The sequence below is a fragment of the Aquarana catesbeiana genome, linkage group LG05 (genome assembly GCF_042186555.1).
Source record: "Aquarana catesbeiana isolate 2022-GZ linkage group LG05, ASM4218655v1, whole genome shotgun sequence".
In the NCBI taxonomy this organism is placed as follows: domain Eukaryota; kingdom Metazoa; phylum Chordata; class Amphibia; order Anura; family Ranidae; genus Aquarana; species Aquarana catesbeiana.
Genome location: NC_133328.1, coordinates 46,091,336 through 46,118,036, shown reverse-complemented (window position 1 = coordinate 46,118,036; position 26,701 = coordinate 46,091,336). Strand labels below are relative to the sequence as shown.

At 41.4% G+C, this 26,701-nt stretch overlaps 1 protein-coding gene across 3 annotated transcripts in view; it reads left to right on the top strand.

The window, feature by feature from the left end:
* The window catches only part of DBF4 (DBF4-CDC7 kinase regulatory subunit), a 37,587-nt gene that overhangs the window by 5,802 nt on the left and 5,084 nt on the right, over positions 1 to 26,701 (top strand). The window contains exons 3-13 of one of the 3 annotated variants that reach the window (XM_073629674.1): positions 665 to 837; positions 2,130 to 2,327; positions 2,789 to 2,839; positions 12,301 to 12,370; positions 13,628 to 13,704; positions 16,841 to 16,871; positions 16,978 to 17,023; positions 20,102 to 20,227; positions 20,944 to 21,058; positions 22,119 to 22,243; positions 24,105 to 25,145. In XM_073629674.1, coding sequence (XP_073485775.1) covers positions 665 to 837; positions 2,130 to 2,327; positions 2,789 to 2,839; positions 12,301 to 12,370; positions 13,628 to 13,704; positions 16,841 to 16,871; positions 16,978 to 17,023; positions 20,102 to 20,227; positions 20,944 to 21,058; positions 22,119 to 22,243; positions 24,105 to 24,153 — 1,061 coding nt within the window. In that variant the 3' untranslated portion in view covers positions 24,154 to 25,145. Of the gene's footprint in view, positions 1 to 664; positions 838 to 2,129; positions 2,328 to 2,788; positions 2,840 to 12,300; positions 12,371 to 13,627; positions 13,705 to 16,840; positions 16,872 to 16,977; positions 17,024 to 20,101; positions 20,228 to 20,943; positions 21,059 to 22,118; positions 22,244 to 24,104; positions 25,146 to 26,701 lie in introns of those variants that run through there. The other 2 variants (XM_073629672.1, XM_073629673.1) reach the window with 2 other exon arrangements.

The window sequence follows — 26,701 nt, the reverse complement described above, 5'->3', positions numbered from 1 at the left end:
TGATATTAACACTTTATAACATTTAGGCCCCATGCATACAGCACTTTTTTTTTTTTTTCCTTCCCCTGATGACTATGCTCCAGGGAGGAACAAGCGGTGGTAAAAATGCTCTGAAAGGACAGTTTTGCAAATGTTTTAAGGTGCGTCAGCAGTTTGTGCATCTATTCCATTTACTTCGGCCAGAGTAATAATTTATTCTGGCTATTGGAATGAATGAATGTCCAAGCGCTAAAGTGATTTTGGGCGCGTCAAGTGTTTTGATGCTGGAATTTTCTTTTCCTTAATGCGTTAGCGCTAAGTCCTCTTTTTTTTTTTTTTCTCTAAGCACCCCTACCTTTAAACTCGTATGTGTGCATGGATACATAATATTGAGTGGCGTTTAGAGGCAGAAGAAAAAAAGCCTCTAAAAGCGAAGTTTAAAATGTCCTGTGTGCATGAGGCCTTGTGCTTGCATTCACTTGAATAAAGCAGGAGCAGTCACCCAGTCAGTGGATATTTAATGTGAGGAGATCATGTTAGGGGTACAGTGGTAGTTTCTTCTGGAAAGTAGACCTTGCAGGAGTAAATGTGACTTGCAGTAATTGAACTTTTTGTAGAATTTTTATTTTTCCAATACTAGCCTGCTAAATTTCTCATGTAAATGTGTGTACATTGCTTTACACAGAAGGGGGAACACAAGGGAGAGGTGTGAAAATGAAGCCTGCTCGGCCGGCAGTGAAACGACCCCTGGAAAAGGGTGCCACAGATAAACCTTTGGCTGGTAGAGTCTTCTACTTGGATATCACTTCAAAACTCGTATCTGAAAAGTTAGAAAAGGATATTAAAGACTTAGGAGGGGTAAGTTTGCTTCTTACATTGCAGATGTTTAAAGTTTTGGCAATAAAGAAACCGTTTCTGCACCTGTGGGTTTTTTTTTTTTTTTTTTTTTTTTCTGATCTGAATATGGCTCAATTCACACAGCCATAAAAAACGCATTTGCTAGTGTTTCTCTTTATTTACATATCTGAACGCAGCTGCGTTGTTTTCAATGGAGACACTCGCACAGGGTCGTAAACATGCACTGCATTCAGATTCGTGTAACAAAATCCAGAAATCTGTGTTTGAGGACATTCGTATACATGTGTGCCAGATGCAGCTTTTTGGAGGAAAAAAACAAGACCGTTTTACGCAAGCATTTACTGATCATTACACAAACTTTTGTGGTAGAAAAAAAACATGCAGAATAAGATCAGTAAAATGATTACATCTATGTGAATATAGCCCTCAGATGCATAGTAGGTGAGGTCGAAAAAAGACTCAAGTCCAACCTATGTGTGTGATTATATGTCAGTATTACGTTGTATATACCTGTATGTTGCGGTCGTTCAGGTGCTTATCTAATAGTTTTTTGACACTATCGATGCTCCCCGCTGAGACCACCGCATCCTTGCCGCTCTTACAGTAAAGAACCCTCTACGTAGTTTAAGGTTAAACCTCTTTTCTTCCAATTTTAATGAGTGGGCATGTGTCTTGTTAAACAGTCTTCCGCAAAAAAGTTTTATCCCTATTGTGGGGTCACCAGTATGGTATTTGTAAATTGAAATCATCCCCTCTCAAGCGTCTCTTCTCCATAGAGAATAAGTTCAGTGCTCGCAACCTTTCTTCATAACTAATGTCCTCCAGACCCTTTATTAGCTTTGTTGCCCTTCTTTGTACTCGCTCCATTTCCAGTACATCCTTCCTGAGGACTGGTGCCCAGAACTGGACAGCATACTCCAGGTGCAGCCGGACCAAAAAACAAAACAATTACCGATCTTCTGTTTACATAATGTGATCAGCTGTCATTGGCTAACAGCTGATAGCGTGGTATGGGGCCGTGATCAGCCGAGTCTCATTGACCCGGTGACCACAAGGGGCTTGCAAAGGGCAGGACGTCATATGACGGCGTCCCAGCAATGTAGGTCCGCGCTGTAGACGTCATTCGGCTATAGCGCGAACGCGAGGAGGTTAAAGCTCCAGGCCCTGGGTTTATGAAGAAATCTTAATAGAAGGTCTGTGGAGAAACGGGGTCAGGTTTAGACATTTATGTATGCGGCAGCAAATAATTTTTACCCTTCCCCATTTATTTTTGCCTCCTCTCAATTTTTCAGACGGTTGAAGGTTTTCTCAGCAAAGAAATAAAATATCTGATTACTAGTAAAAAGGAGGCAAAGTGCACAAAGTCATTAAAGTATTCATGTTCCCTGTCAAGTCCTGAGCCTGCGCCGAATGCAGGAAGTAGTTCAGCTCGGCCAGGAAGTCGTCGGGGAGGAATCCAGGAAGGAGGCTCCAGTAAGAAACCAGAAAAGGTATGATACAGATATTTTGATAGTTTCATAAAAGTTTAGTCACAACAAATGCACTTGCATTATTTAGAACCTGAAAAATCATTTCAGCTGTGTGAGCTACAGTAAATTGAAGGCTGAGATCTTACTGTGGGCCATTGTCATTTATCCATAACCATTTACTGTTATGCTTTTTTAAATGACCACTAAAGGAAAACTCCCACAATTCTAAACATATACAACATTGGTCTCCAAACTGCAGCCCTTTGATTGCTTTTTCCTGGCCCTTGGGGCACCATTTCATCCACTGATACCAACAACTGGCCCTTTGTTTAGAAAGTTTGGAGACCCCTGTTATATGGTATTCTTATTTTGTATAGCTAAATGTTTGGCTGCAATTTGTTCATGAAATTATTTAGGTTTGAGACTAGAACAATTTCTTGGTGCTTTTCTAAATCTTGCGTATTTTAAAATTGATTTTATAGGATGATGTCAGCCGTGGAAAGTCTTTACTTAAAAAGGTTATTAAGCAACAGGTGAGTCCACAGCTTATTTGAATGATTGCTATTCTAGATTCACTCTGCATGCACTTTTTTAACAGTTACTAAGTGACAAAAAGAAGAAAAATGACTCCCAACATGTAAAAAGTACAGAAGTCCATAAATCCACTGCTAAGTGAAATGCTGGGCGCTGAAGTGGTCAGATAGGACACCTCCATTTATGAGTAGATTCAAACTATTCACCAGCTACAGCCTGGCATTTTTCACTGAAAGCCTTGCTGTTGTAATCATACTTGAATGAAAACTTGTGTCGAAGCTTTCTTTTTCCTCCACACATTTGTATGGACAGCCCTTCACAGTATTGGGTCAGTAAAAATGTATAGGATAAGTTTTTAGGATTGTGTTAGACTGGGTTCACACAAATGCGGTGGCAGTGCGAGCGTTCGGTGTGGTTCCATTTACTGGTTCAGGTGCAAATTTTTAACTGAAATTGGACCTGAACTGGGCACAAAATCTTACGGGCCCCTTTTTTAAAACTGCACTGCAGCCACCGTTTGATCCCCGGCTTATTTTGTACGTTTGCCCACTGACAAAAAAATGATCAGTCTATAATTTTAACGGTAGGTTTATTTTAACGGTGATAGACAGCATAACAAATATCCAAAAAACGCATTTCAAAAAAAGTTATTTCACTAAAATGCAAATTAATTTATAAGTATTTGATCCCCTATCAATCAGCAATAGTTATGTCTCCCAGGTGTCTTCTATACAGATAACGAGCTGAGATTTGAAGCATTCTCTTAAAGAGAGTGCTCCTAATCTCAGCTTGTTACCTGTATAAAAAAAACACCTGTCCAGAGAAGCAATCAATCCGATTTCAATCTCTCCACCATGGCCAAGACCAAAGAGCTGTCCAAGGATGTCAGGAACAAGATTGTAGACCTACACAAGGCTGAAATGGGCTACAAGACCATCGCCAAACAGCTTGGTGAGAGGGTGACATCAGTTGGTGCGATTATTCGCAAATGGAAGAAACACAAAATAGCTGTCAATCTCCCTCGGTCTGGGGCTCCATGCAAGATCTCACCTCCGTGGAGTTTTAGTGATGATGAGAACATTGAGGAATTGGCTCAGAACTACACGGAAGAATCTTGTCAATGATCTCAAGGCAGCTGGGACCATAGTCACCAAGAAAACAATTGGTAACACACTACGCCATAAAGGACTGAAATCCTGCAGTGCCTGCAAGGTCCCGCTGCTCAAGAAAGCACATGTACAGGCCCGTCTGAAGTTTGCTAATGAACATCTGAATGATTCAGAGGAGAACTGGTTGAAAGTGTTGTGGTCCGATCAACCAAAAATCAAGCTCTTTTGCATCAACTCAACTCACCGTGTTTGGAGGAGGAGGAATGCTGCCCATGACTTCAAGAACACCATCCCCACCATCAAACATGGAGGTGGAAACATTATGCTTTGGGGAGGGTTTCTGCTAGTGGGACAGGACAACTTCACTGCATCAAAGGGACAATAGACTGGGCCATGTACCGTCAAATCTTGGGTGAGAACCTCCTTCCCTCAGTCAGGGCAGAGAAAATGGGTTGTGGATGGGTATTCCATCATGACAATGACCCAAAACACATGGCCAAGGCAACAAAGAAGTCAAGAAGACGCACATTAAGGTTCTGGAGTGGCCTAGCCAGTCTCCATACTTTAATCCCATAGAAAATATGTGGAGGAAGCTGAAGTTTTGAGTTACCAAACGTCAGCCTCGAAACCTTAATGCTTTAAGGAGGATCTGCAAAGAGTGGGACAAAATCCTTCCTGAGATGTTTGCAAACCTGGTGGCCAACTATAAGAAACGTCTGACCTCTGTGATTGCCAACAAGGGTTTTGCCACCAAGTACTAAGTCATGTCTTGCAAAGGGGTCAAATGCTTATTTCACTCATTAAAATGCAATTTATAACTTTTTTTTTAAATGCGTTTTTCTGGATATTTTTGTTGTTCTGTCTCTCACCATTAAAATTCTAGACTGATAATTTCTTTGTCAGTGGACAAACGTACACAATCAGCAGGGGATCAAATACTTTTTTTTTTTTTTTTTTTTTCCCTCCCTGTATGTGAATTGGATGCTGTTTAAAACTCATCCAATTCACATATATGTGAACCAAGCCATCGGAACCTTTTTTTAATAGAAAATGCAGTTAAAAATTACTTGTTGAAAGGGGAGAAACCTAAACCGATCTGCTTTATCTCATGCCTGAGCAATAGGCAGACAAGCAGTGTGATGTAAGAATACAGAAAAGGGAGCCCTCGGTGCTTAAATAGGAATTCAACTTCACACTTGATGCTCAGAGCTTTAGCCAAAAAAGTGTACACAACATATTTGCACTTAGCAGATTTGGCCATCAAAGGGACCCCCTCATGGAACCCCACCCCCAAACTCTGTGCTCCATCACTGCTGATGTCATCGCTCATCAGTCTTTTTCCAGGTGCGGCATCTTTGGCGATCTTGATTGACTAGCCTGTGATGCTACAGCTCATGCACATGTGCATCAGCGTTAAATCATCCCGATGTTCGCCGCATTTACGTCTTTGCAGTAGAAACCTGCCTGTCGGCAGTTTTTAAATTTTTTTTTTTTTTTTTTTTTTTTTTTTTTTTTATTCGGCTTTAAATGCTGGTCTAGTGTACAATAATTGCATTCTTTCTCTGTACTTAATAGCAATAGTTACTAGTTTTCAACCTCTGTGGGAAAGAACAATAAAAAAGTGAGCATATAAAAGGCCCCTGGCAAAGTCTAGTCTAATAACAAAACTGAGCATGCCGCTGCTAACGGCGATATGCTGTTAGTGGCGGCTGCATGCGCGGGAGTGACATCGCGGTTCCGGCCAATCGCAGCGCTGGAGCCACGATACCCGGAAAGAAGATGGACGCTCCGTAGCAGAGGGGACAGCGGTGACATCGCAGGCTCCTGTGTCAGGTAATTGACACATAATGGGCTTCTATGCAATGCATAGTAGCCCATTATGCTTTACCTTTGCAGGGAAACAAGTGCATTTGTTCTGAAACTTTAACCACTTGAGCCCCGGACCATTATGCTGCCTAAGGACCAGAGGTCTTTTTCCAATTTGGCACTGCGTCGCTTTAACTGCTAATTGCGCGGTCATGCAATGCTGTACCCAAACGAAATTTGCGTCCTTTTCTTCCCACAAATAGAGCTTTCTTTTGATGGTATTTGATCACCTCTGCAGTTTTTATTTTTTGCGCTATAAACGGAAAAAGACCGAAAATTTTGAAAAAAAATGATATTTTCTACTTTTTGTTATAAAAAAAATCCAATAAACTAAATTTTAGTCATACATTTAGGCCAAAATGTATTCGGCCACATGTCTTTGGTAAAAAAAATGTCAATAAGCGTATATTTATTGGTTTGCGCAAAAGTTATAGCGTCTACAAACTAGGGTACATTTTCTGTAATTTACACAGCTTTTAGTTTATGACTGCCTATGTCATTTCTTGAGGTGCTAAAATGGCAGGGCAGTACAAAACCCCCCCAAATGACCCCATTTTGGAAAGTAGACACCCCAAGGAAATTGCTGAGAGGCATGTTGAACCCATTGAATATTTATTTTTTTTGTCCCAAGTGATTGAATAATGACAAAAAAAAAAAAAAAAAATATTTACAAAAAGTTGTCACTAAATGATATATTGCTCACACAGGCCATGGGCCTATGTGGAATTGCACCCCAAAATACATTCAGCTGCTTCTCCTGAGTATAGGGATACCACATGTGTGGGACTTTTTGGGAGCTTAGACGCGTACGGGGCCCCGAAAACCAAGCACCGCCTTCAGGATTTCTAAGGGTGTAAATTTTTGATTTCACTCTTCACTGCCTAGTTTCGGAGGCCATGGAATGCCCAGGTGGCACAAAACCCCCCCAAATGACCCCATTTTGGAAAGTAGACACCCCAAGCTATTTGCTGAGAGGCATGGTGAGTATTTTGCAGCTCTCATTTGTTTTTGAAAATGAAGAAAGACAAGAAAAAACTTTTTTTTTTTTTTTTTTTTTTTTTTTTTTCAATTTTCAAAACTTTGTGACAAAAAGTGAGGTCTGCAAAATACTCACTATACCTCTCAGCAAATAGCTTTGGGTGTCTACTTTCCAAAATGGGGTAATTTGGGGGGGTTTTGTGCCACCTGGGCTTTCCATGGCCTCCGAAACTGTGATAGGCAGTGAAGAGTGAAATCAAAAATTCACGCCCTTAGAAAGCCTGAAGGTGGTGCTTGGTTTTCGGGGTCCCGTACGCGGCTAGGCTCCCAAAAAGTCTCACACATGTGGTATCCCCATACTCAGGAGAAGCAGCAGAATGTATTTTGGGGTGTAATTTCACATATTCCCATGGCATGTTTGAGCAATATATCATTTAGTGACAACTTTGTGCAAAAAAAAAAAAAAAAAAATTTGTCTCTTTCCCGCAACTTGTGTCGCAATATAAAATATTCCATGGACTCGACATGCCTCTCAGCAAGTAGCTTGGGGTGTCTACTTTCCAAAATGGGGTCATTTGGGGGGGTTTTGAACTGTCCTGGCATTTTATGCACAACATTTAGAAGCTTATGTCACACATCACCAACTCTTCTAACCACTTGAAGACAAAGCCCTTTCTGACACTCATTGTTTACATGAAAAAGTTATTTTTTTTTTTGCAAAAAAATTACTTTGAACCCCCAAACATTATATATTTTTTTAAAGCAAATGCCCTACAGATTAAAATGGTGGGTGTTTCATTTTTTTTTTTCACACAGTATTTGCGCAGCGATTTTTCAAACGCATTTTTTGGGGAAAAAACACACTTGTTTAAAATTTTAATGCACTAAAACACACTATATTGCCCAAATGTTTGATGAAATAAAAAAGATGATCTTAGGCCGAGTACATGGATACCAAACATGACATGCTTTAAAATTGCGCACAAACGTGCAGTGGCAACAAAATAAATACATTTTTAAAAGCCTTTAAAAGCCTTTACAGGTTACCACTTTAGATTTACAGAGGAGGTCTACTGCAAAAATTACTGCCCTCGATCTGACCTTCGCGGCGATACCTCACATGCACGGTGCAATTGCTGTTTACGTTTGACGACAGACCGCCGCTTGCGTTTGCCTTAGCGCGAGAGCAGGGGGCGACAGGGGTGCTTTTTTTTTTTTTTTTTTTTTTTTTTTAATCATTTTTTATTGTTATCTCGGGGAATGTAAATATCCCCTATGATAGCAATAGGTAGTGACAGGTACTCTTTTTTTTGAAAAAATTGGGGTCTATTAGACCCTAGATCTCTCCTCTGCCCTCAAAGCATCTGATGACACCAAGATCGGTGTGATAAAATGCTTCCCCAATTTCCCAATGGCGCTATTTACATCCGGCGAAATCTAAGTCATAAAATGCTCGTAGCTTCCGGTTTCTTAGGCCATAGAGATGTTTGGAGCCACTCTGGTCTCTGATCAGCTCTATGGTCAGCTGGCTGAATCACCGGCTGCATTCTCAGGTTCCCTGTTGAGACAGGAGAGCCAGAGAAAAACACGGAAGACGGTGTGGGGGGGGGGGCTTTCCCTCCCACGGCTTGTAAAAGCAGTCTAGAGGCTAATTAGCCACTAGGATTGCTTTTACACGAAAGCCGACCGCTGGCTGAAAAGAATGATACCAAGATGATACCTAAACCTGCAGGCATCATTCTGGTATAACCATTCAAAGTCGTGAATGGCGTACCTGAAGACAAAAAAATGGTTAACAATAAAGCACAGTAAACGGTAAAGTATAAAAAATTGCATACCTGAAAAGCAAACATGATAAAAAATAATAACAATAAAACATTGCAGAATAGAATACAGTAAAAAAGAGCAGAACAAGAGAGAGAGAATAGAGAGAGAGAGAGAACAATAAAACGACAACTATTTTTTTTTATTTTATATATTTTTTTTTTTTTTTTCTTTTTACACTTTTTTTGTAACTAACTTTTATAACTGTAACCGGTTCCAGGTTCGGGTCTCTCAAAATGCGATGGCATCTTGGGAGACCCTGTGAAAGTGTGCCTAGTCTGTGCAATGCTGTACCCTACGCTAATACTCAACTAATGAATGGTAGCGTTCAAAACATTCACCAATGCAAAGACCAGGATTGTCAGGACAGGAGGGACAATAATAGCGGGTGTCACGCCTATATCCGCGCTTGCTGCAGACAACATCTTTTTTGGGGGTTCGTTGGGTAGGGGTACTCGGGAGGACATAAAGAAAATGCCTCTCATGCAGACGACTGCATTTGGTTGGGGATGTGAATGGGGGAAGTACGGGTGCTGCAGAAGCGGTGGGTTCCCAATTAGGATTGGCGAATGCAGCAGGAAGGGCACTATGGGCACGACGGGCCTGTGTTTGTCTTCTTAGTGGCAGCGGGACACTACTTGTGCTTGCCACCTCACCAGCTTGAACTGCACTTATGGGACTCGCCACGTCACCAAGTGTTACTGCAGTGCTGGTTTGACTACGACCGGGGTGTACTAGGCCGCTGGCGCTTGCCAGTTCAATAAAAAGCTACCAAAAAAACTGTTAGCGATCGCAGGGATCAGGCCTGACTCTGCGAACGCTGCAGTTATGCATTTAGTGTTTTGTAAGTGACAGTGATCGATCGATACTGCACTTGGGTGGGCTGGGCCGGGCGGAGGGGCAAAATGCAGGTGCTAGCAGGTATCTGGGCTGATGCCGCTAACACTGCGTTTTTGGGAACCCTAAACTGCTGGGGACGCTAGTATAGATCTGATCGGATCAGATATTGATCCGATCAGATACTATACCACTAAGGGAGGTGTACGGTGCGTGCGTGGGTGTTAGCGGTACTGGCGCTAATCTGACGCTGCTTGGGGCTGGTGCTTGCCAGTTCAATAAAAAGCTACCAAAAAAACTGTTAGCGATCGCAGGGATCATGCCTGACTCTGCGAACGCTGCAGTTATGCGTTTAGTGTTTTGTAAGTGACAGTGATCGATCGATACTGCACTTGGGTGGGCTGGGCGGAGGGGCAAAACGCAGGTGCTAGCAGGTATCTGGGCTGATCCCGCTAACACTGCGTTTTTGGGAACCCTAAACTGCTGGGGACGCTAGTATAGATCTGATCGGATCAGATATTGATCCGTACAGATACTATACCACTAAGGGAGGTGTATGCTGCGTGCGTGGGTGTTAGCGGTACTGGCGCTAATCTGATGCTGCCTGGGGCGACGCATATCACCGCCGGGCGATCAGGGGGCTAAACCTTTATTCGGTAATAAACGGCGGGTGCCCTGACACTATAAAAAATAAACAAACTAACCAGCGTCACCCGTAACAGTTATACGGTGATCAGTGGTGAAAGGGTTAACTAGGGGGCAATCAAGGGGTTAAAACATTTATTCGGTAGTATATGGGGGTCCCTGTCGCTATAAAACGCTGACGGCGAACCTAAATATTTAGGTCCCTAACTAGCGTCACCAGCGACACTAATACAGCGATCAGAAAAATGATCGCTTAGCGACACTGGTGACGGGGTGATCAAGGGGTTAAAACTTTATTAGGGGGGGTTAGGGGGGTATCCTAGACCTAAAGGGGGGGTAATACTAACTGTCCCAACACTGTAACTGTCACAAACTGACACCAATGCAGTAATCAGAAAAAAAAAAAAAAACTGCTGGTGTCAGTTTGTGACAGGGGGGGGGGTGATGGGGGGGATCGGGGTTGTTTTGTGTGCCTGGCATGTTCTACTGTGATGTGTAGTGTAGTGCACTCACATACCTGTCTTCTCTCCTCGGGCCGGAACGGAAATTACCGAGCCGAGGAGAGATGACATCATTTCCTTTGCTGCTGTTTAGCATACAGCAGCAAAGGAATGATGTGATTGGCCGGCGGCGATCGCGAGGGGGGGGCCACGAACGGATGGCCTCCCCCTCACCTCTGATCGCCGCTGGACAAAAGACGACCGCCCCCCACCCGCGGAAGGCAAATCACGTATATGTACGTGATTTTGCCTGTCCGTGCCACCTTGCCGACGTAAATCGGCGTTAGGCGGTCGTCAAGTGGTTAATTTACCACATCAGAGAAGGGGCTTTCTGTAAACATTCCAATATGCCCCACATCTCATTGCTCTGCTTGCCAGCTGGAGCTAATAACTAATAATAACTAAGCAGCAATTGGCCTGCATATGGGCTTTCCAGCATTTGTTCAGTGAACTAGCATTGGGTTAATGGTAGTAAAAAGATACGTTTCCAGTTCAACTTGGCATTTCATGTTCGCTTTGCAACTGTTAAGTTGAGGATATGGCCTCATGCACACAAGCAGAAAAAAGTGTTTTTAGAAGCATTTTTATTTTTCATTATTTTTCCTAAATGCAGCTCTATTTTAGCCTATGTGCTCTTGCACATGGTGGTGGTTTGTTTTTTAGAGCAAAAAAAGTCCCAAACCAGCGTTCGGAGAGCACATAGGCACGCAAATGCCTATAAACACGTGTAAATGCATTTTAGTGTCTAGAATAAATATTAGTTAATAGAATGATTTTACACATTTAAATGCATGTAACTATGCACCAAAATGGGCATACATTTTTTTTTTTTTTTTTTATGCTGGATTTTAATGGCATGAAGCTCCAGCTTTCATAAGAGTATTTTAGTACATTTGTGTGCATGAGGCCTATAATTTTCCATATCGTGCAGATACCGCTGCACACACAATTCAACTCAAATGTAAGATGAATGAAAAACTGGCTTCAGTTCAGATTCCAGCCCATCGATCATGCCCCTCTGGTCTGGGATGTGAGCTGAAGCCAGTTTTTCAGTCACCTTACATTTGGAGTGATATCTGTATGCTATATTACATTTTGGAGTAAGGTGTGCTCTTTTTGCCAGCACCTGAGCAGAGTGTAAACCTGGGATACTGACCCTGCAGGCTTGAAGCAGCACCGATCTGTTAGGCCGCTTTCACACAGGGCACTTCCATTTTGACGGACTCCACTTGCTCAGTGGGGAACGATCCATTGATCTCTTCTGAGCAGGCGGATGACAGGCCCGTCTCTGCTCACTGTGCTGAGACGGACCTGTCAGAGCCCCGCTGTCCTCTATGGGGAGATTGGATGAAATCTGATCCACCTGTCAGTTTTTATCCGATTCCATCTGATCTGCCAGACTGATGGAAAGTAGGTTCTCCGTCATTGATTTGGTGGATCGGATAGGGGCGGATGTCAGCCTACATGTCACAGCTGACATCCGTCGCTTCATAAAGGTGAATGGAGCGTCCGATCAGGTCCGCCTGAAAAACAGACAGACGGACCTGATCGGACAGCATGTGTGAAAGGGGCCATGTTATACAGAATATTGGTGCTCCTGTCTATGTAAACATCTGAATAGATTTATCAACATGTATTGTCAGGATACTAATTGTATAACAATCATGAATGGTGTGCATTTATTTCTGCTTCTTTTAACAGGAAATTCTTCCAAAAAACAGCATATTGGCTAACGCCTGCAACTGGGGAGTCCGAATTCTGCACATAGATGGTAAGTAATATGTTGGTTCAAAACTAAAAATCTACACGAGCTGTGAAACAAAGCTAACTTGATAGTGTTTAAGGCCTCATACACACTTGAGCTCAAAAATGCCTGTTTTACAGGCATATGAGGCTTTTTGTTTTTCTGTCTCTAAATGCCCCTCCATGTTGCCTTCAGGAGAGGAGTGTTTTGGCTGAAAAAAAAAAAAAAAAAGCTTCATGCACCTAAATACATGTAAACACACTTACGCATTTCGCATTTGTTTCATTTCAATGGCCATTTTAAAATAATGAACAATGAAAGAAAAGCACGCACTTAAACGTGCCTAAACACAATTGCAAAAATGCAGCCTAATGCCCCTTTCACACGAGGCGGGCTCCGTTTCTACGGAGCCCGCCTCGGTCCGCCGGCTCAGCGGGAGATCAGTCCGTTGATCTCCGCTGAGCCGGCGGATGACAGGTCTCTCTCTGCTCACTGAGCGGGGAGGGGCTTGTCAGGCGCCGCTGCCGCCTATGGAGGGATCGGACGAAAACGGACAGCGTGTCCGTTTTCGTCAGATCTCACCCGATCCGATCCGCCAGCGACGGATCTGGACGTAGAGCCATACGTCTGCTTTTAGCGGATCGGACGGGGTCGGATGTCAGCGGACATGTCTCCGCTGACATCCGACGCTCCATAGGCTAACATGGATCGCCCGTTCAGGTCCGCCGTCAAAACTGACAGGCGAACCTGAACGGTCCGATCGTGTGAAAGGGGCCTAAGGCAAGTTTTGAAGCTGCTTTTCTTCTGTTGGGAGAGAAGCATTTACAGAAGTTCTGGTGTGCATGAGGCATAAAGAGCAGAATAGGCCAATGGTGTCCGCTTATGCTAATGCATATTTCTTAATGTTTCTGTTCAATAAACATTAAAGTAGGTTGCAGCATATCAAGTACAACACAATAGCATTTTAATGTAAGGGTGATGATCAATTTTTTTACAAAGTTTAAGATGTGTTCCTAAGGCACTCGAGCATTTTGGACCATTGTCGTCAAATCCAGGCATTTTCAGGCATCCTGGAGGCACAGGTACAGCGTCCAGCAGCCTGCAAAATGTGACCGCATGAAATATGCAGCAGTTGGATGCTGCTATGCTGAATGGTACTCTCAGTAGGATCATGTGTGTTCAGATATGTATGCCTAAAATGTATATGTAAGAAAGGTGTACATACAGTTATCTGGGCTAAACTTTTATACACTTACATCCTCTCTTTTTTCTTGAATTTGACAGAGGCAAAAATGTATATAGAACAGAAAAAGAGATTGTTGCAACAAGGGAAACAACCTGAAGCGGCTTCTAAACCAGTGGTAAATAACTACATACAACCTTGTTTTAACACATACATACAAATTTAAGTATAAGCCAAATGAATTTCACTGCGCTCAGGTTGCAGACTGCAGCTGGCATAAATTGTAGGTGACAATTTGCATAATATTTAAAATAAAATGCAGCGCTTAAAGTCCATAAATCTCATAGAACACCCAAAGTGTGTTGACATATACAAGCCAAAAACAAGAAGGATGGGAATCCTGCCTAAATAAATACAAAGTAGCAGTCACCGGGTGTATTGCGGGGGGTGTATTCAAAATTCTAAGACAAAAAAATAAAAAACCAAAAGACTAACACAGAAAGAAAGAAGAATCCAAAAGAATAACACACCCTAAAGAGTTAAAATACACAATTTTGTTAAGCTATAAAATCAGAATACAAAAGGCAATATATAAATCCCCTATAATAGATCAAAGAAGGAAGTCCCACATAGTGGGAACACACCAACCTGTCTATAGCCTCCCAAATAATGAACTATAAACAGATGGTCCATGCAATTGAGTCTACATGACTAAAATGGAAATCTGCAGTCCATGGAACTCTCCCACCCCCAAAATAAAGCATTCCCCTTCTACACCTATATGAACCCCCAGCTACCTAAAAATGAGGACTGAACCGTGAAATTCCCAAGGAGACAGCGTGATTCTGCAAACGCAGAAATTGTCACGCTGTTTCCTAAAGTGAAGTGACACAGTAGCCAAACACAGAAGGTACAAAAGTTACCCAGTTAGTCCGTCAGTCAAAAGATGTCATGAAAAAATGAACAAAAAAAAAGGGGGGAAAACTATAATAGTCCAAACAAAAGGCATGTGGGGGGGGGGAGCGCTGTACTCCTTAGATAATTGGTAGCCTTGAGTATGGATGATTCCCATTGATCCTCTGGTCCAAGAAAAAAGTTATTGTGAGATACTGAGCATCGTTGGTGAATCGCTGAATGCTGTAAAATATGTGATCATAATGATAGACTTATACCCTTGAATATATTATTATGTAACCATATGCCGAGGTGCCTACTACATGCAGGTGTATCCTCCAGGCTGTTATAGCAATAAACGCTATGTGAAAGTGCAGCTCCAGTTACTTACTGATAACTATATGTCCTCTAGACATTTGTAGTAAATAGGGGTATATAAGAGCACAATAACGATTACTCACTGATGCACCATAGGTTTCAGTCTGTCAATCGATGAATGTTCTGTAAATATCCAGTTGACACTGTGTAATATATGTCCAAACGGTATCCCAAAAAAGGAAAGAAAGCGATGTCTCAATGTATCTCACACGGGTTGGTAGCAGATCAGAGGATGATTATTGACCATATCTATGATGTCTGTAGGTAATGTTGATTGTCCGTAGCCATTCCATCTGAGAGTCATTAGATGTATTCACTTCCAAAATTATATTGACAAGTATCAGTTCAGTGCCCTAACACCCACAAACAAGTGTTAGCTGGGGTGGGTGAATGGCCGGGGGTGCTTCTCCCAAGGTAACAAGCTTACATGTTTCGTTCCCTATATCATGGAGCTTCTTCAGAGCTTTTTTCTTGGAGCAGAGGATCAATGGGAATCATCCATACTCAAGGCTACCAATTATCTAAGGAGTACAGCGCTCTCCTTCCCCCACATGCCTTTTGTTTGGACTATTATAGTTTTATCCCTTTTTTTTTTTTTGTTCATTTTTTCATGACATCTTTTGACTGACGGACTGACTAACTGGGTAACTTTTGTACCTTCTGTGTTTGGCTACTGTGTCACTTCACTTTAGGAAACAGTGTGACAATTTCTGCGTCTGCAGAATCACGCTGTCTCCTTGGGAATGTCACTGGTTAAGCCTTCATTTCTAGGTAGCTGGGGGTTCATATAGGTGTAGAAGGGGAGTGCTTTATATTGGGGGTGGGAGGGTTCCATGGACTGCAGATTTCCATTTTAGTCATATAGACTCAATTGCATGGACCATCTGTTTATAGGTCATTATTTGGGAGGCTATAGACAGGTTGGTGGGTTCCCACTATGTGGCACTTCCTTCTTTGATCTATTCTAGGGGATTTAGGGATTTATATATTGCCTTTTGTATTCTGATTTTATAGCTTAATAAAATTGTGTAGTTTAACTCTTTTTAGGGTGTGTTATAGTCTTTTTTGGTTTTTTTATATTTTTTTGACATGTATACAGTTGTTTGTAATAATCCAACACCACAGTACGCCAGGCCTCTTGCCCTCAAGCATGGACCACTACATTTTTTTTAATAGGTGGTTTGACAGTGCTCCAACACTCCTCAGGCTCACGCCTGTTCACCAGATACTGCACCAAACTAAAATCCTGTTGTCCCCTCTGAGAGCGTCTCAGATCTAGATGTCAGCCCATCCCCGGCCGCTAGGTGGGCAGACTGCAGCCACCACCTCCTCCCGTGTTGAGTGGACAACAGGCACCGTCCTGTCGCGCTTCAGCTTCTTTCGCTGCATCAGCTCAGGCATGTGGCCTGTGCAGGAGTAGGGTGTGTGTGTGAGAGCCGGAGCCTCACTTGGGGTAAATGTGGCCGGTGCCTGTTGTCCACTGCTAACACGGGAGGAGGCGGCGGTGGCTGCAGTCTGTGCACCAAGCGCCTGGAGACGGGCTGACCCCTAGATCGGAGACACTCTGACGGGGGACAACAGGATTTTAGTTTGGTGCAGTGTCTGGTGAACAGGAGTGCTGGAGCATGAGGAGTGTTGGAGCACTGTCAGACCACCTATAATTTAGTGGTCCGCACTTGAGGATAAGAGGTCTGGTGTGGGTGGAGGAACATTATGTTGGCACACTTCGGGTGTTCTATAAGATTTATGGACTTTTAACGCTATTTTTCTTTTAAATACAAATTTATATGTGCTGTAAAATTATTTGTGTGGGGGTTTGTGTTTGTTTGTTTTTGTTTTTTTTTTTTTTCATGCAAGAAAACCGAGAAACAATGATAAAATCCTTTATTATTTAATAGCCCATGCTGTTGAACCAAAAGAGTCCAGCTTAGTTTTTAAAATAAAGTTAGTTCCTTTTTGTTATATATGCTGTGAAACATTGCTTTTATTTTGTTTCCATTATATGTCGAGTATTTTATTAGATATTTATATTTATATAACAGGTTAAACAACCAGTGCGCCGAAAACCAAGAGGTTAGTAAAGAAAACAAAAAAAAAAAAAAGATTTTTGTCAACCGGGAATTCAAATAAGTGGTGACATCCCATGTTGTGTGTTTTTTTTTTTTTTTTTTTTTTTCAGCACAGAAATTGAAGAGCCCCTACATCAAGGTGGAAGACCGCAGTTGGTAGGTTACACACAATCTTGTCTGCTCTGTTTATTTAATTGGTGCCCCCACCGCCAGGACAAAAAGCTGCAAAAAATGTATGTAAATTAAGAGTCCTATAGAAAAAAAAATTGGTAAATATACTGACTTTTTCACCAGCTTCAGAGGGGTGACCTTGCAATCTTTCTGGTGAGATCTGGGTGATAAGTTTCCCAAATCTTGTGAGAGCACACTCCAGGAGCATCATCTTGGGATATTTTGGCGTTATTATTCTTCCCAGGATCTCGCCAAAAGGATGGTGACATCACCTTTGCTGCAGGCAGAAGCTAGGGGTAAGATGAGTATTTGCTTTCTCGACAGTTTTCATGTCATGATTGGGGGGGGGGGGGGGGGTAGCTTTAGTAGGAACACCTTGCTCTTTAGTGCAAGGTCTGCTTTAAGTTTCACCCAGGGTGTCAGGTATGTGGTAAGGCTAATATCTAAGCTTGGAAGCACTAATTAGCCCATCACTCCCGGTTATACCTCAATAAGCTGTGAACAATACAGTTTGCCCATTCATAAAAAAAATCATACTTTGATGCAAAGCTCAGAAGCGTGTGTGTGTGTTAGGGCCGGTTCACACTGGTGCGATGTCAGATCGGATGTGATTCGCACTACAGTGAAAATCGCATGCGATCTCTGTGCAATGCGATTTCAGCCATAAAGATCAAATATATATTTTTTTTTTCGCAGCAGAATTTGATCGCATGTATGTTCACACCCATACGATCCGATTCCTGAAAGAGTTTGCAGATCGCACTGCGATATGCGAACTGATTTGGGGGTGTCATTAACTTTTACCTGACACTCCCAGCAGTTCGCATAGGGCAGTGTGAACTGCCGCTGGTAAACATGCGATGCGGGAACCCGTAGTGGATTGGCAGGGTTCCTGCATCGCAGCAGTGTGAACCGACCCTTAGAGCTGCACGATTAATCGTTGAGAATCGAAATCGCAATATCTTTTTCCCTTCCCGATCTTCAAAACAGCATGTCACATCTTTCTAACAAGTGCAGAGAGTTCTCACAGCTAGAAAAAAAAAATCCAGGCAGCCTGCCAAGTTTTATTACAACACACAAATAAGTAGAAACAAAGTATCTTTGTTTCTTTTATCAAAGGAAAGAACTCTGCCTGTAGATGAGGGAAGTTTAACCATTTAAAGACCAAACCTTTTCTGACATTTGTTGCTTACAAGTAAAAATCATTATTTTCTGGTGGTGGTTGCAATATTTTATGTCACACCGCATTTGTGCAGCGGTTTTTCAAACGCAATTTATTTAACCACTTCCCTACCCGCCTATAGTCATAAGACGTCCACAGATGGGATCTCCCTTCCTGGGTGGACGTCATATGACGTCCTGGGATTCCCGGCCGTCTAGGGGGCGCGCGCGCCGCCACGTTCCTCGGGACCCGGTGCGTGTGCCCGGCGGCCGCGATGTCCGCTGGGCACTCGCGATTGCCCGTTAACCGGGCCGGCATGTGGATCTGTGTGTGTAAACACACAGATCCACAGCCTGTCAGCTCTGAGGAGAGCGATCTGTGTTCCCAGAACGGAGGAACACTGATCGGTCTCTGCCCCTAGTGTGTCCCCTCCCCCTTCAGTTAGAATCATTCCCTAGGAAACATACTTAACCCCTCCCCGCCCCCTATTGGTTAACCCCTTCACTGCCTGTCACATTTACACAGTAATCAATGCAATTTTATAGCATTGATCGCTGTATAAATGTGATTGGTCCCAAAAATGTGTCAAAAGTGTCCGATGTGTCCGCCATAATGTCGCAGTCACCAAAAAAAATTGCGAACGCCGCTAAAAAAAAATATTTTTTTTAAAAAAATGCCATAAATCTATCCCGTATTTTGTAGACGTTATAACTTTTGCGCAAACCAATCAATATACGCTTATTGCGATTTTTTTTTTTTTTTTTTTTTTTTTTTTTTTTACCAAAAATATGTAGAAGAATACGTATCGGCCAAAACTGAGGAAAAAATTTGTTTTTTTAAAAAAAAAAAAAATTGGGATATTTATTATAGCAAAAAGTAAAAAATATTGTGTTTTTTTTTTTTTTCAAAATTGTCGCTCTTCTTTTGTTTATAGCGCAAAAAATAAAAACCGCAGAGGCGATCAAATACCACCAAAAAAAAGCTCTATTTGTGGTGAAAAAAAGGATGTCGTTTTTTTTTTGGGTACAACGTCGCACGACCGCGCAATTGACGTTTAAAGTGCGACAGCGCTGAAAACTAAAAATTGGCCTGGGAAGGAAGGGGGTGAAATTGCCCGGTATTGAACCGGTTAAAAAAAATACACTTTAATTAAAAAAAACTAAACAGTAAAGTTATCCCTTTTTTTTTTTTTTTTGTATAATGAAAGATGTTACACCGCGAGAATCGTAAACTTTATTCTAAGCAAAAAAAAAAAAAATTGTGATTCTCATTTTAGACAGAAGCTTGCAGCACTAGTGTGTATGTATGTATGTGTGTATGTATGTATATATATATATATATATATATATATATATATATATATATATATATATATATATATATATATATATATATATATATATATATATATATATATATATATATATATATATATATATCTCACACTTATTTTATGATTGATTATGTTTGGCAGATGCTTACCTACAATATTCAAAACACGTGTTACTTTGCATGTTAATGTGGTTTCTATTGCATGTCAAAGCATGTTTTGGTGCATGATGGCATATATTATGATGCATGTTTTGAAGTGTTTCTATTTATTTCTGTTAATTAAAAGTGTAAATAGGCCCTTGGTGTTTTGATTTTATCGAGATCAGGAGGTCAAATCTTGAGGGATCAATATCTATACTACCAAAGCAAATTCCTAATTTTTATTTGTTCATATCAGTCCAACGTTAAACTTTACCTCATGCCTACTTCACTCTACTGCTGAGCAAACATAAAATTCAATCTGTGTAAGCCAAGACTGTTGTTGGGATGAGGAAATGCAATAATATGTATTGTGTAACTTTGTTGTATGTGATGTCTTAGAAAATTTAATTTTTTTTTAAATATTCCAGCCAGTACAGACCGCTATATCTAGTGCTTCCATGCTTCCGATCTTTTCAGTCTCCGCCTTCCAAGCTGTGCCAGTCAGTGGAAAAGAAAGCTGCAACTGCTAATAAAGCTACAGAGACAAAGCAAGGGTATGCTAATATAATAAATGACAAATATCGATTTAGAAGTGCACCAAATGGAATCTTTGGTGCCAAAACTGAAAATCCAGGATGCATTTGGCCGAAAAACCGAAAATGACAGATGTATATGTATTAGACTTTTTAAATAAATTTGAATTTGTCAGCCATTATTGGCACCTTTTTTTTAGCGCAAAACAACTCAAGAAAAATGTACAATTGGCATAAACGCATGCATGCTCACACACCACAGGTTGAACTGGATGGACTCTACAACCTGTCTTCTTCAACCTCCCTGACTATGTAACTATGTATGCCTTCACGCTGATCCGTTGCGCTTCAGTTGTGTTAAAAACCTTGCTTGATGCAATTTTAGTAACTAAAAATCGGCACCAAAAACACGCCGCCTCATTGAAAATGCAGCCAGAACGCATCAATAACACACCCTTCTTTTTTTTTTTTTTTTTTTTTTTTTGCTTATTTCTATCTGTGACTGTCTTTTTGCTGGGTCACCCTTTTTATCTCTTGGTGTAAGGAAAACAGCGACTCGTGCTGATAGCAGAGGAACAGGGCAACACACAGAAATTACTCTTAGTGCTCTGGAGTAAGACAAGTACACACTATAGAGGGATATGCTTTGCTCATATTTCATGTCAGAGGTTTACAACTACCTTAAGTTGAACATGGTATATTTGTGGAGTTTTATTTGTGATTTGTTTGTTTTCCAGTTTAAACAAGACTTGGCACGGGCAAGATGGTGGAAACAATTCACATTGTAAAATGAGGGAGAAGAAGCGTGGATACTGTGAATGTTGTCTACAGAAATACGATGATCTTGAAGCTGTAAGTATTGTACACGTGTGAGGCCTACTGCTGGAAGATGCTGATTACAAAGCCAACCACAAGTTAAAAGGCTTTATAAAACTCAGGGCATTACAGGTGTTTGCCTTTAAGCATGCCTCTGATTTTATTAAAGAAAACCCACTTGCCATCTGTTAGCTGTAAAGTAGCCCCCAATTCCTGGCTCAAGTTGCAATTTATTCCCTATCCTTGGCCCTAACAATAATGTGGTGTCTAACAACTGGCTGTAGTGGCATTGATCAACTTGGGTACAACCAGCCTGTTGGTTTTTTTTCATGCTTTTTATTTCCATCAGCTATAGCCACTAGCGATAATCACTGTTTGTTCTCCCAGCAGTGACCGCTCCCCCCCACTGGGAAGAACACAATAGGAGGGATTCCCCATCAACACTGACCGTGTTGATGGGGGACTCGAGCGGACGGAAATTGCACCGCTTTAGTGCAGGAGTGAACACTATGATTAGTTAGAAATATTGTGTCTTACCTTTTCACAAAGTTCCTTTGCATAAAACTAGTAATTGTTCTTCACTTTCCTGCCAAATGGCGTTGTCCTTTGTGGGGAAATGGGCTATTTTTTAATTCTTGCTTGTGTACACATTTGTCGTCCCTCTAAAAAGCTATTCACAGCTGATTTCTCTATAAAGGGCAGTTGACGGTGAGCTAGGAGGTGATATGTTGCCTCCAGGACACCTGTTTCAACTCATTAAAGTCTGCAGCTATGCGACACAGCCCCATTAACTTGAATGGGTCCTGTTTGGTGGTGAAACTACCCACTGAATGTGACATGGCATATGATTATTGTTGCTGTGGCTGCAGCATGTGTGCCACCCTATCTGGCTGGCATATAAAGTTTAAAGTGGGCGGACAGGGGCTGGTAAAGCATTGCTTAGCTGCCTTTTATTGCCACACTCACCCCCCCCCCCCCCCCCTCCCCGGCCACAAGTGTAACAAGTCCTTATCAATATTTATTTTTCTTCCAGAAGACGTGGCTGAATTTTGTTTTCATATTTCCTATACAAGTTTCCTTTTTTTCTTTATTGCAGCACGTTGTAACTCCGCAACACAAAAACTATTCTCAGGGTCCTAATTATCAAGATGTGGATAATCTCATCTCCATGTTTGATTTTGACTTTGTGGACTGGTCACTGTGCAGACAAGAAGCTAAAAGGTAATGTTCCGAAAGACTTACAGTACTGTCTTGGGTATTTCATTAGAGCTAGTTTAAACAATTTACAAAACAAAATCCTATCGCAAATGGTGGAAAACACTCTCTCTCTCTCTCTCTCTCTCTCTCTCTCTCTCTCTCTCTCTCTCTCTCTCTCTCTCTCTCTCTCTCTCTCTCTCTCTCTCTCTCTCTCTCTCTCTCTCTCTCTCTCTCTCTCTCTCTCTCTCTCTCTCTCTCTCTCTCTCTCTCTCTCTCTCCTCTCTCTCCCTCCTCCCCCCTCCCCCCCCCCAACCTGGCTGCTGCCTGCTGCTAACACAGATGTCATGTTCACATCATATAAATAACAAAACAGTGATGCGCTGCCTAAAATTAATGAATATTAATATTCATGGGAATAAGTGATCAACTTGCAAAAAGTAGCAAGATACTTGATGCACAATCAATTCAAAATAAAAGGGGATAAAGAACCCCCCCCCCCTAATAGTGTTCCCTAAATTAGGATATTACACAGTAATAATCAAATTATACACAAATATAAGTGACATGAAAATCAATGTGATATAAAGTCCTAGCAGTCCTCAATATCTTCCAAATGAAAATACACCAATCAGTGCAAATTATTCAAAGTGCTAGTGCTCTCCTCCACTACAGTGTCCTAGCCGCTCACCTCAAATTCTAACCCCTGTTTCACCAGTAGGACAGAAATGGCAGATTCTCTCTAAACAAGGATCGGCCGGGCGTGAAGCTCCTATTTCATCCGTGCAGCCAAAGGCTAATTGCCTGGCTACCAACCAGTGGGAAAATACCTCAAATGTATCCGGTAAACTCCCTCCTAATTTTTGTAGGGGGAGGAGTCGCAGTGGTGACATCATCCCGCGAGCATCTTGTTTTATGCACCCCGAGTCCGCACTGCTCAAGAGCCTAGTTTGTGAGTAACGTTTTAATGTTTTATTGAGAGGGATGTTTATCCTCAGAGGGAATCTGCTATTTCTGACCTACTGGTGAAATGGATCAGAATTTGAGGGGAGCGGCTAGGACACTGTGGTGGAGGAGAGCACTAGCACTTTTAAATAATTTGCACTGATTGGTGTATTTTCGTTGGAAGATATTGAGGCCTGCTATGGACTTTATATCACATTGGTTTTCATGTCCATTATATTTGTGTTATACCGTATATACTCGAGTATAAGTCGAGGCCCTAATTTACCGCAAAAAAATGGGAAAAAACTTATTGACCCGAGTATAAGCCGAGGGTGAGAAATGCACAGCTACTGTAAGTGGAAAAGAGGGTCAACAATGCCCATTTGCATGCCTCACTGTGCCCATTTGCAGCCATAGGTCCCCCCAACTTCAAACTTGGTAGTTAAGTGTTCTAGATGCCCCTAGCTGCAGCCAAAATTTGGGGTCTCTGACCCAAAGTGTTCCGAAATGACATTGTTGCAGATGGACCCAGAAAATGAAATTTTTTGCTGCAGAAAAGTGCTTGACTCGAGTATAAGTCGAGGGGGCACTTTCAGCACAAAAAAATGTGCTGAAAAACTCGACTTATACTCGCGTATATACGGTAATTTGATTATTACTGTGTAATATCCTAATTTAGGAACGCTATTAGGGGGAGAGTTCTTTATCCTCTTTTTTATTTTGAATAATTGATTGTGCACCCAGTATCTTGCTACTTTTTGCAAGTTGATCACTTGTTCTTGTGAATATTTATTATTCAGTAATTTTAGTTTGTTGTTTTAGGCAGCGCAGCACTGTTTTGTTATTTTATATACACCCTGTTATTATGCAAATTCTATTTCAGTGTCACAAAGATTAAATATTTTGTTTTTCAGTTTAGCTCATAGATGGCATTGTGTTTCAGGGCTCTTTTTGATCACTGGAAAACAATCTCTGACACCTGTGATAATTAGATTGCCAGGTGAGCCAATTAAAGGAAAAACTACTAAAGGAGGGTGTTCTACATTATTAAGCAGAGCACCCTTTTCAAGCAATATGGGAAGAAGAAGGATCTCTCTGCTGCCGAAAAGAGTGAAATCGTTCAATACCTTGGATGAGGTATGAAAACATTAGATATTTCACGAAAACTTAAGCGTGATCATCGCACTATTAAGAGATTTGTGGCCGACTCAGAGCACAGACAGGTTTTGTGCAGATAAAGGCACATTGAGGAAGGTTTCTGCCAGATCCATGCATCGGATCAAGAGAGCAGCTGCTAAAACACAATTACATTGCAGCAAACAGATATTTTAAGCTACTGGTGCCTCTGGAGTCCCACGGACATCAAAGTGTAGAGTCCTCCAGAGTCTTGCAACTGTGCATAAACCTTCCATTCAGCCACCCACTAACCAATGCTCACAAGCAGAAAAGGCTGCATTGGGCCAGAAAAATACATGAAGACTAATGTTCAAACAGTCCTGTTCACTGATGAGTGCCGTGCAACCCTGGATGGTTGGTGAAGGCTACCTTGTTCCAACAAGGCTGCGATGTCAGCAAGGCGGTGGTGGAGTCATGTTTGGCCAGAATCATGGGAAGAGAGCTGGTCGGCCCCTTTAGGGTCCCAGAAGGTGTAAAGATGACCTCTGCAAAGTATTTGGAGTTCCTAACTGACCACTTCCTTCCCTGGTATAGAGGGAAGAACTTTGCTTTCCATAATAAAATCATCATCATGCATGACAATGCACCATGTCATGCTGCAAAGAATACTTCTGCATTAATGGCTTCTATGGGGATAAAAGGAGAGAAAGTCAGCGTGTGGCCTTCATCCTCCCCTGACCTCAGTCCTATTGAGAAACTTTGGAGCATCCTCAAGCAAAAGATCTATGAGAGTGGGAGACAGATTACATCTAAACAGCAGCTCTGGGAGGCTATTCTGACATCTTGCAAACAAATTCAAGCAGAAACTGTCCAAAAAACTCACAAGTTCAATGGATGCAAAACTGGTGAAGCTACTATCAAATAAGGGGTTCTATGTTAAAATGTAAGTGACCTGTTAAAATGTTTAAAAAGTTAAAATGATGTTCAAAGTTTGATTGAAATAGCTTTTGATTTAAGTAAATATGCTGCAAACACAACAAATGACAATTTTCTGTTCTTTACAACCTATAAAGTGTTTTGAAACTTACTGTGCGTAATAATTTGGAACAGTGCATTGTAAGTTTTTAGTTTTTTTTTTTTTTTTTTTTTTTTTTCTTCAAAATTAAAAAAAAAAAAATTAGGAGGTTTGTCAATAAAATTTGAAGTGTACCTTAATAGTTAATAACATGAGAATTATGCTGACTGTTTACATCAATTATTTAGATAAATAAGAAAAATCATTGGCCTAATAATTTGGAACAATTGCTGACCAGGCTTTATCTGGCACTTTTTGTTTTACAAGTTTAACCTGTGTGTGATCCATGTCCTGTCAGGTGAGAAGAGACAGATCATGTGTTCCCAGTACAGAGGAACACCAATCGGTCTACTCCCCTTGTGAGTCCCCACCCCCTACAGTTAGAATCACTCCCTAAGACACACAGTTAGCCCTTTGATCGCCCCCCCCCCCCCTTCTCTGCCAGTGACAGTTATACAGTAATCAGTGTATTTGTATGCACCGATCGCTGTATAAATGGCAATGGTGTCAAGTGTCCGATCTGTCTGCCGCAATGTCAGTCACAATAAAAAATCGCAGATCGCTGTCATTCCTAGTAAAAAAGAAAAAAAATCCCATAAAACTATCCCCTATTTTGTAGACGCTATAAGTTTTGCGCAAACAATAAATATACGCTGCTTGCGATTTTTGATTTTTTTTTTTTTACCAAAAATATGTAGAAGAATACATATCGGCCTAAACCGAGGAAATATTTTTTTTTTTTTTTTTTTTTTTTTTTTTAATTGGGATATTTATTATAGCAAAGTATAAAAAATTATATATATTTTTTTTTTCCATCAAACTTGCCGCTCTTCTTTTGTTTATAGCTCAAAAAATAAAAAATGCAGAGGTGATCAAATACCACCAAAAGAAATCTCTATTTGTGGGGAAAAAATGATGATTTCATTTGGGTACAGTGTTGCATGGCCGCGCAATTGTCATTCAAAGTGCGACAGCGCTGAAAATTGGCCTGGCAGGAAGGGGTGAAAATGCCCTGTAATGAAGTGGTTAAATCAGTAGTTTTTAACTTTTTCCTAGAAAGTTACTTATAACCCCCAAACATTATACACTTTTTTTTTTTTTTTTTTTTTTTGTAGCAGAGATGTTTTGTAACTATATTTGCCATGATGCTCATGCACTCTGCAGTGTAGTTGAGCATCATGGGAAATGTAGTTCCAAAACCTCTGGGGTGCCAAGGTTCCCCATCACTGCCCTAGGGAATAAAATGGCGCTTGTTGCAATTTCTTATGTCACGCCGTATTTGCCCAGTGGTTTTGCAAACATACTTTTTTGGTAAAATATTACAGTTTAAAACAAAACGCAATAGTTAC